Source organism: Carica papaya, chromosome 2 (genome assembly GCF_054855325.1).
Source record: "Carica papaya isolate Zhongbai chromosome 2, ASM5485532v1, whole genome shotgun sequence".
NCBI classification, from domain to species: Eukaryota; Viridiplantae; Streptophyta; class Magnoliopsida; order Brassicales; family Caricaceae; genus Carica; species Carica papaya.
In genome coordinates, this window is record NC_142310.1 from 788,830 (window position 1) to 798,523 (window position 9,694).

The 9,694-nt window shown below is 33.0% G+C and overlaps 1 protein-coding gene and 1 pseudogene across 1 annotated transcript; both read left to right on the forward strand.

Annotated features, from left to right (window-relative positions):
- The first annotated feature begins 234 nt into the window (after positions 1-234).
- Positions 235-1,284, forward strand: LOC110814556 (GCN5-related N-acetyltransferase 8-like). Its single transcript, XM_088212441.1, has one exon. The coding sequence runs from the start codon at positions 334-336 to the stop codon at positions 1,033-1,035; it is 702 nt and encodes a 233-aa protein (XP_088068567.1). The 5' UTR covers positions 235-333; the 3' UTR covers positions 1,036-1,284.
- Positions 1,285-8,308: 7,024 nt separating this feature from the next.
- Positions 8,309-9,488, forward strand: LOC110825438 (GCN5-related N-acetyltransferase 8 pseudogene; annotated as a pseudogene).
- The last annotated feature ends 206 nt before the right edge of the window (positions 9,489-9,694 follow it).

Here is a 9,694-nt window from a genome sequence, read left to right on the forward strand (position 1 = left end):
AAGGTTATCTCTAGAATAAATTCAGATATTATCCAACAAAACACTTTTTTCTGGTGCTTACAATTTATATAACCTGTTTGAATCTGAATAAGTGCTTACTCGTACGTTAGTAAATAAATATGTACTTCTGAAGTTTGGATTTTTTAACCAATTCTACAGAAAAAATTAGACTCAAAATATTCAAAGGCCAAAATTACCCCTTACATTTTTAGAAAATCTCTACATAGTCTCCCTCTCCCATCGTGTAGAAGAGAGATGAGAAGCCCTTGAGCCCTCATTTGTTTCCCATCATCAACAGTCACCCAAAATCAACAATTCCTACCGCACTAAAAAATGGCAGCCGCAGCACCTCCTCCTCCGCCAACCGCCACACCGGAACCCAACATGGTGCCGGATAAGGCGCCAGTCGGCCACCCTTTATTCTCCAGAATCCGCCTGGCGACGCCTGCCGATGTGCCTTTCGTCCACAAGCTAATCCACCAGATGGCTGTCTTCGAGCACCTCACCCATCTCTTCTCCGCCACTGAGTCCTCCCTTTCCGCCACCCTCTTCAACTCTCCTCCTTTCCAATCATTCACCATCTTCCTCCTCGAGCTCTCCTCCTCGCCTTTCCCTTCCCTTCCCTCCCCTTCCCCCCACTTCCCTCCCCTCCATCGCGTGATCAACCTTGATCTCCCCATCGATGACCCAGAGAGGAATGACTTCCTCTCCGATCCTCTCGGCGACGCCGTCGTTGCTGGATTCGTGCTCTTCTTCCCCAACTACTCCACCTTCATGAGCAAGCCTGGGTTCTACGTGGAGGACCTGTTCGTGAGGGAGTGTTACAGGAGGAAAGGTATGGGGAGAATGCTTCTCTCGGCGGTGGCTAAGCAGGCGGTGAAGATGGGTTACGGCAGGGTCGAATGGGTTGTTCTTGATTGGAATGTGAATGCCATCAATTTCTATGAGCTGATGGGTGCTGAGGTGTTGCAGGAGTGGAGGATTTGCAGGTTGACTGGTGAGGCTCTTCAGGCTTATGAGAATGCTAACATTTAAGATTTAAGAATTCTGGGTTTATTAGTACTTAAGTAGGATTTTGTTCGGATTATGAGTTTTTTTCTATTTTCTCTGGGAAAATCTGAATATGTTTGGATGAATCTGGGGACAGATTACAACTGGGTAAGTAATAGGATTACATATTCTGTTGAAGCTGATTTTGATCAGTACTATTTTCTGTTTTCTGCTACTAGTAATTGCAAAATCAAACTCTTTTAACATGAAATCAAATGCCTGGGGTTGGAAAAAGTCTTTCTTTTTATTATTATTTGCTTCCCTGTTGATCTGGATTTTGGGTTTTTTCTGTTCTGCTACTGAATCTGAACTTGATTTGATCTGGGTTTTTCAGGGTTTTGTAGTGTTGAATTGTTGCTAGCAAAAATCAATCTGGATTTCTCTTTGATTAGATGTTTGGCCAAGAAAGAAAAAATTGCCATTTATAATCATGCTTCAAAATCAAGTTTCTTTCTTTCACCAGAAACTCAATGGATAAGTTTTGATTTGATGGCTTCACTTGATTATGTTTCCTCTTTTGCTTTATTTACTTTCCTAAATGCATTTTGAAGGGCTTCTCCTTTGCACAAATGCATAATTAAGGGTCTAATTTTTTAGTATTTTCAATTAAGTAAAGTAATCTTAAATTCTTTGTTTAATTTTTAATCAAGGGTCTAACTTTTTTAATTGGGTTTGTTTAATTTTTATTTTAATTAACATTATTAATTTTTTTAATTAAAAAAAAGTAACATGGTGTCACAAAATTAACATAAAAAAGTATTTATTGATATAATTAATTTAATTTAACTCATTTATATGGTTTGAATACAAAATTAAACATTCCTATTTATATTATTTTGTATTTATTTTAATTGAGATGGCATGTCGAGTGGCATTAAAATTAATGTTATTAATTATTTGTAATTTAATGAACACTTTAGTTGAACATTATTTAATAAAATAAACTTTTTGTACTTAATTATATATATTTGTGTAAAGATTAAACCCTTTTTATCAGCAAAATAATGCTCTCCATAATTATTTAAAATAATGTAATAATAATTGAACAATTAGGTAAATATTATATTATTACTTTATATAATTATTTAAAATTATATATATTATAATTTGGAAAAGTAAAAAAGAACTGAATAGTGTAGGTGTTTGAAGGTAAATAGGGACTGAATCTGGAAACCTCTTTTGAGAGTTCCCTTCCAGGCTTTCCTTTCCTTTTCTGGAGATGATTTATTGAAAATAATAATATTATTATTAATAAATGAAACTAATTTATTAAAAAAACTCGAGAATTATTTGATTTTATTATTATTAATGTGTCCGATAAAACTCGACGAGATCTTGAGCCCGATAAAACTCGACCCTATAAGAGGTTACGAAAATCGATCTCATTTAGTTTTAAAATTATAACCCATCAAAATTTCATTAAAACTAATTACATCAAAATTTCATTAAAACTAATTACATTGAGTATTTATTTTCTTCAATAAAGAATTATATAATTAAAAAATAATAATTAAAGACTTTCAATTGTGTTATATTGAAGATTCTATTCATGTGAAATTGTAAAGAGATTCTTGGAGTGAAAGGCTAATATAGGACATTGGTTAAGTACATAAGTTGTCATATACATATATATATATATATGTATATATATATATATGCTTAAGCCCATAAGAGTTTGGGAAGTTCTTTTGCTTTGAGCATGAGCATGTGGTTTGTCATCTCAACAAGATGAAGTCTACATTTGGCAAGACATATCCACATTTAACAACTTCAATTATATATAAATTTTCTCATATTTATCTCCGCAATTTGTTATAAAACTCTAAAAATAGTATATTCTCTCGTTATAATTTTAGAATTTATTCACTCAAATTAGATAAAAAATTTTTTAAATTAATTTATTATCTTATAGTTATCGAATCCGTCGTTAATATAGATTCTGCGAACGATACAGTACAGTTACTTATTTCGATTTTAGAATTCATTTAACCAAACAAAGAACTCTAACTTTGTTGAAACTATTATTATAATTTATTTATTTTGAATAACAAACATTAATCTTAAAGAATTCAAGAACTACCAACATAATTTTCTTCTTTCTTAAAAATACTTTAACATGTCTTTTTTTTTTTAATTCACGAAGTCTTTAAACATACTTGAAGTTTCTTACAACAGTAACATTAGGGTTTATGATAGTGGATTACATCATTTTTTATCGACTTCATTATAAGTAAGTACTCAATACTCCTTTCAAAATATTAACCAACATTAGTATATGTCATTAGGACATGTTACGATTTGAGTTGGCTTTGGCAAATTGCAACTTAGTTTGCTTAGAATATATTATCTAAGATAAAGTTCTCGTATCTTTCTTATTTATTTTCGTGGGATTATAAAAACTAAAATAATTCACCAATTAACAATTAACTAAGATCTTGAGTTTCTTCAACAACATTAATTATACATGTTGGTATTTCCTTAGCAAAACTTTGATTTATTTTTCACTTATTTCTTAAACAATTCTAGTTTTGTTTTTCATATTAGTTTTGACATGCATAATTAAAATTTGTTTTTTTGGGCTTGAATTATATGAGATTTACAAGAAAGCTTGTAACAACCCCGAAAATATTTAAAGAAAATAAATTATAATTAAACTACAAAAGCAAAATAAATATTCAAAATTTACATTCCTTACACAATAACTTAAAGTACTAAATAGTGTTACAGAATTCACCATTTTGAAAGAAATACAAAGAAATAAGGAAATTAACAGAAAATAAAGAAAACTAGCATTCTACTCGTAATCCTCTTATAGATCGGGCTCTAAATCCTAGTCCTCTTGATCTGAAATGGTTAAATAGGGATGAGTTACATTATCTCAGTAAAAATATCACACTATATCACTGACACAGAAAAGAATGTTGATAGAAAATATAAAAAAAAACTAATAGAGCACTTAATTAAGCTAATTCATTTATTAATAATAAAACTATTTATCGTCCACTTATCGAAGTGAGATTTATAAAAATAACATATAAAAAAAATAACATTATATATACTATGATTCAATATATAATTGGCAATATAACATATATTATAGTTTCATATTTAAATCATCAAATAACAATTGCCCATTTTTTTACTAGCTTCCTGGTATCCATGGAGGTTCATAGGGATATCTCTATTACGCGTGAACCATTTCCTTTACAATTCTCAATTACGAACTGTCCCCATACCCCGTCTGGTATGAGTGTTAAATTACTAAACCTCAATACCCCGTCTAGTATGAGGGTGAAGTGGGCCGTCTTTATACTCCGTCCGGTATGAGCGCCAAATTACCTAGTCTCCATACCCCATTCGGTATGAGACATCGTTCACAGTAGGGTTTTCTATGTGCCCGGTCTGTCCACCATCTATTAGGATACCTAGTAAGGCTGTCATTTCATCCATTAACATAATCACACAAATTTTTCGTTTATCTTTAACCTCCATTTTTTCAATTCAACTGTAAACACATAAAACCATAATACATATATTCAAAGCTATAAAATCAATCAATAAGGCACTATCATGCATTTAAACTGTAAAAACAATCAACAGAACAATAATAGATAATTTCTGATTCTGTCTCCATTAACAATCCGTAATTAATTATGAATATTTTCTAAATTATATAAAATACCGTATTTATTGTTAATTAGACTTCAATTCTATAACAGAGAATAAGGTGAGGGATTCTTACTTAATTTGATGTCCAAAAGGCTAAACTGTTGACTGCGTCCACTGGTGATCCCTAGTTCCCTGAATTTTTTTTTTCAGGAATCAAAACGCACTATAAGTACCTACATGTCCCAAACAAACCTAAAATCAATCTCATAGCCCATTTTGGCCAATTCCAGAATTCACGCACGGTGGCTCTGTCGTGCTCCGGCAACAACGCCACCGCCTGCGATGGCGGTCCGTCTTGGATTGGCTGTTTTCGGCCGATTTTGTATCAATCACTGCAAGAAAATATATTAAGGGGCCTCGATTGGCCCAAAAAAATACAAAAAATCGAAACTCACCGGCGGCGGAGCTCTCCGGTACGGCGACTCCTCTAGCTCACGTTGCGGTTGGGTGTTTTGCTCCAGCCAACCTATAAAGAAGGAAACAGTGATCACAATGGTAAAAAAATTTTGCTAAACGGGAATTGAAAAGAGCTTTATCGGAGGCATTTTGTTAAATTTCCCGTGGCAGCTCTACCGAACTTTGCCCGTAGTTTTCAGCCAATTACTCGGTCATCTTGCTCCGATTTGGCAATTGGGGTGTTTAAAATTGAATTCCAAGTAAAAATAATTTTTTTTTTTTACCTCTTTTGGCGATCGAAAGTAGCTCCGGCGAGACAGCGGGTGGCGACGGCTCTCCTTCTCGGTGGTTGGTCTTCTTCTCTGGTGAGGGCAACTGGCGGCTAGGGTTAGGGTTTGGTATAAGAGAGTTATTTATACCCATCCGCTTTTGATTTGGGCCGTCCATCGCGTTTAATCTGGACCGTCTGATTGCGATTAAATAGGAAGTGAATCTAGACTGTTCATTGCGACCAATCTAAACCGTTCATCGTGATCTAATTTGAACCATTCATCGTGTTCAAAGATCGTCTGATCGTGTTTGGGGAGGGAATGCATCTGGGTCGTTCGTGCTCATGATCTGAGCCGTTCGATCGCGGGCATGCGGATCGCCCGCGTGGGCTTCTGCATGGCATCGCGCCAGTGTCCGTTGTCACGTGGCGCATTCTGGTTCGTCGGAGCTGCTGACCGGACATCCTACGTAGTAAAATTTTTTTAAATTACATTCTGACCCTTGATTTATGATTTTTCTTTCAAAAACACCCTCAAAACCTAAATTTTCACTCATTTTCCCTAAAATTGTTTTCAATTTCATCCCCTACCAAATTTACTCTATTTTTGCATTAAATTAAAATTAAAAAATTATATTTACAATTAAATTAATTAGGGTATTACAAAGCTTGGGTCAAAAGAGAATCATTGAAAAATGAACTAATTTAGTCTCTTATTTTTTTTTTCACCTTATTAGTAAATTTTTCATTTTATATATTCAATATATCACATTAGAAATTATTTTATACAATAGATCTTAACTATTTATATAAAATTTTATCTCTTGATTAATCTTTCTTATAGTTAGATATAATAAGGATTAGGTCTTTATTACCTAACCAAACTCGAGTGAAAATGATAACTCTAAAATTAAATCCATGAGAGAATTTCTCAGTTTTCGCATGCATGGTATAAGTAAATACATTTATATATATAATAAGGTCAAGAACCTAAACATATTCTTACGAAGACTCGTAAATTTCATCAATACGCCAACTTCGAGAGAGTTATATTTTTGTTCGAAATAAATAAATAATTAAATTATTTTATTTTATTTTCAACACGCAACAATAATTATGAAAAGTAAAAGCATTTATTATGAGCTTTGTAAACTCTTTTTTGCATATTAGGTTTCTTAGTATTGCTTTTCTACTTGTTCAATTTAATCATAATCATTTCTAATTGTTAAAGTTATATGCATGAACCTTTATAACTGCACCTACATGTAGTTTATCAAATTATTAGATACTTGAAATAAACACACATACATATATACAAGAGAACATTGTTAGTTCTTTTTTTTTTTTTCTAAGAACAAATTAACTTACATACAATATAATATATATATATATATATATATATAGTCGGGCCAAATGCTTAAACATATTCTTAGAAAGTCTCCCAAATTTTATCAACATCTCAACTTCAAGATCATTTTTTTTTGCTCAAGATAAATAAATAATTAATTAAATTATTTCACTTTTCACACAACAAGAACAGTGAAATGTGAAATGTGAAAAGTAAAAACATTTATTATGAGCTTTTGGATATTAGGTTCCTTACTGTGAATTTTCTACTTATTCAATGTGATTATAATTATTTTCAATTGTTAAAAGTACATGCATGAACCTTTAGAACTGCATCTACATGCAATTTATCAAATTATTAGATACTTGAAGTAAACATATATATATATATATGTGTGTGTGTGTGTGTGTGTGTGTGTATATACACATATGCAGGAGAAAATTGTTGGGTTTTCAAGAGAAAATTGTTGGGTTTTTTTTTTTTCTAAGAACAAATTTATTTATATACAATACAATATATAGATACATATATATATAGTAAGGTCAAGTGGCTAAATATATTTTTACAAAGTCTCTTAAATTTCATCAATATGCCAACTTTAAGAGAGCTGTTTTTTTTTTTTTTCTCAAAATAAATAATTAGTTAAATTGTTTCACTTTTCACAGAGTAATTATTATGAGCTCTGTAAACTATTTTGCATATTTAGGGTTCTTGCTGTGATTTTTCTACACGTTCAATTTAATAGTAATTATTTTGAACTGTTAAAGGTGCATGCATGAACCTTCAGAACTGCACCTACATGCAGTTTATCGAATTATTAGATATTTAAAATAAACACATATGTATATATATGTGCGTACATATATGTAAGAGGACATTTTTTTTTTTGTTTTTCTTCTCAGGAACAAATTAATTTCCATACAATACATTACTTATAGTAAGGATAAGTGCCTAAACATATTCTTGGAAGGTATATATGCATGCACCAACATGCAATTTATCGAGTTATTAGATACATATAATAAACACAATATATGTGTCTGCACATATGCAAGATAACATATGTGGATTTGTTTCTAAGAAGAAATTAATGTTTTACATACAGTATAATATGTATGTATATATATATATATAGTAAGGTCAAATATCTAAATATATTCTTATAAAGTCTTCTAAATTTTATCAATATGCCAACTTCATGAGAGCTGTTTTTTTTTAACTCAAAATAAATAAATAATTAAATTATTTCAACTTTTCACACAATAATTATAGTGAAAACTGAAAATTTTTATTATGAGCTCTATAAACCCTCTTTGTATATTTGGTTTCTATTTAATCATAATTATTTCCAATATATCTACTAAAAGCTAAAATTTTATTTAATAATATGTAAATAAAATCTGTTTAATAATAATTTTACATCAGTAATTTAAATTACCAATTTGCTTGTAAATAAATATATATATATATGTATATATTTCTAAAGTAAATTACAAAATATCCAAAAGGCTAAATAAATCATAATCAAGAAAATGTTTTTGTAAATATAAGGGATATTAACTTGGATTTCATATACTATTTTTGTAAATAAAAAATGCAAGGACAAAATTACCCCCTACATTTTCAGAAAATCCCTATATAACCTCTCCCTCTCTCTCTCTCTCTCGCTCCCGCTCCCATCATGTGGACGAGAGAGTAGAAGCTCTTAAAGCACCTGGTTTGTTGTTTGTCGTCATCAGTCACCTAAACTCAACAATGGCAGCCACAGAACCTACTGCTCCGCCAACCGCCACACCGGAACCCAACAATGTGCCGGAGAAGGCGCCAGTCGACCACTCTTTATTCTCTAGAATCCGACTGGCGACGCCGGCCGATGTGCCTTTTATCCACAAGCTAATCCACCAGATGGCTGTCTTTGAGCACCTCACCCATCAATTCTCCGCCACTGAATCCTCCCTCTCCGCCACCCTCTTCAACTCTCCTCCTTTCCAATCCTTCACCATCTTCCTCCTCGAGCTCTCCTCCTCCCCTTTCCCTTCTCTTCCCTCTCCTTCCCCTCACTTCCCTCCACTCCATCGCGTCATCAACCTTGATCTCCCCATCGATGACCCAGAGAGGACTGACTTCCTCTCCGATTCTCTCGGCGACGCCGTCGTTGCTGGATACGTGCTCTTCTTCCCCAATTACTCTACCTTCGTGAGCAAGCCTGGGTTCTACGTGGAGGACCTGTTCGTGAGGGAATGTTACAGGAGGAAAGGGATGGGGAAGATGCTTCTAACGGCGGTGGCCAAACAGGCGGTGAAGATGAATTACAGCAAGGTTGGATGGGCTGTTCTTGATTGGAATGTGAAGGCCATTAATTTCTATGAGCTGATGGGCGCTGAGGCGTTGCCGGAATGGAGGATTTGCAGGTTGACTGGTGAGGATCTCCAGGCTTATGAGAATGCTAAGATCTAAGAAACCTCAAACTTGAAGTAGGATTTAAGAATCCCGGGTTTATTAACATTTGAGGAATCAAACGCAGGGCTGAAGTATGATTTTATTAGGGTTATGGGGTTTTCTTCTTTTCTCTGGGAAAATCTGAATGTGTTTGGATGCATTTTGGGGACAGATTAAAACTGGGTAAGTAATAAGATTATGTTGTCTGTTGAAGCTGATCTTGATCAGTAGTATTTCTGTTTTCTGCTACTAGTAATTGTAAAATCAGACTCTTTTAACATGAAATCAAATGCCCCGGCTGGAAAGTCTTTCTTTTTATTATCTGAATTTTGGCTTTTATCTGTTCTGCTACTGAATTTGCACTCCCTTTGATCTGGGTTTTTCTGGGTTTCGTGGTGTTGAATAATTGCTAGCAAAAATCAATTTGGATTTCTCTTTGATTAGGCGTTAAGCCAAGAAGCAAGATCAGAAAGGACTCCAACTTTGTTGCCTTATATACTTGTTGAAATTACTATTGATATTTA

Bases quoted from the DNA above. Each gene is read 5' to 3' on its own strand.
- LOC110814556 (XM_088212441.1), top strand. From the start codon at position 334: ATGGCAGCCGCAGCACCTCCTCCTCCGCCAACCGCCACACCGGAACCC.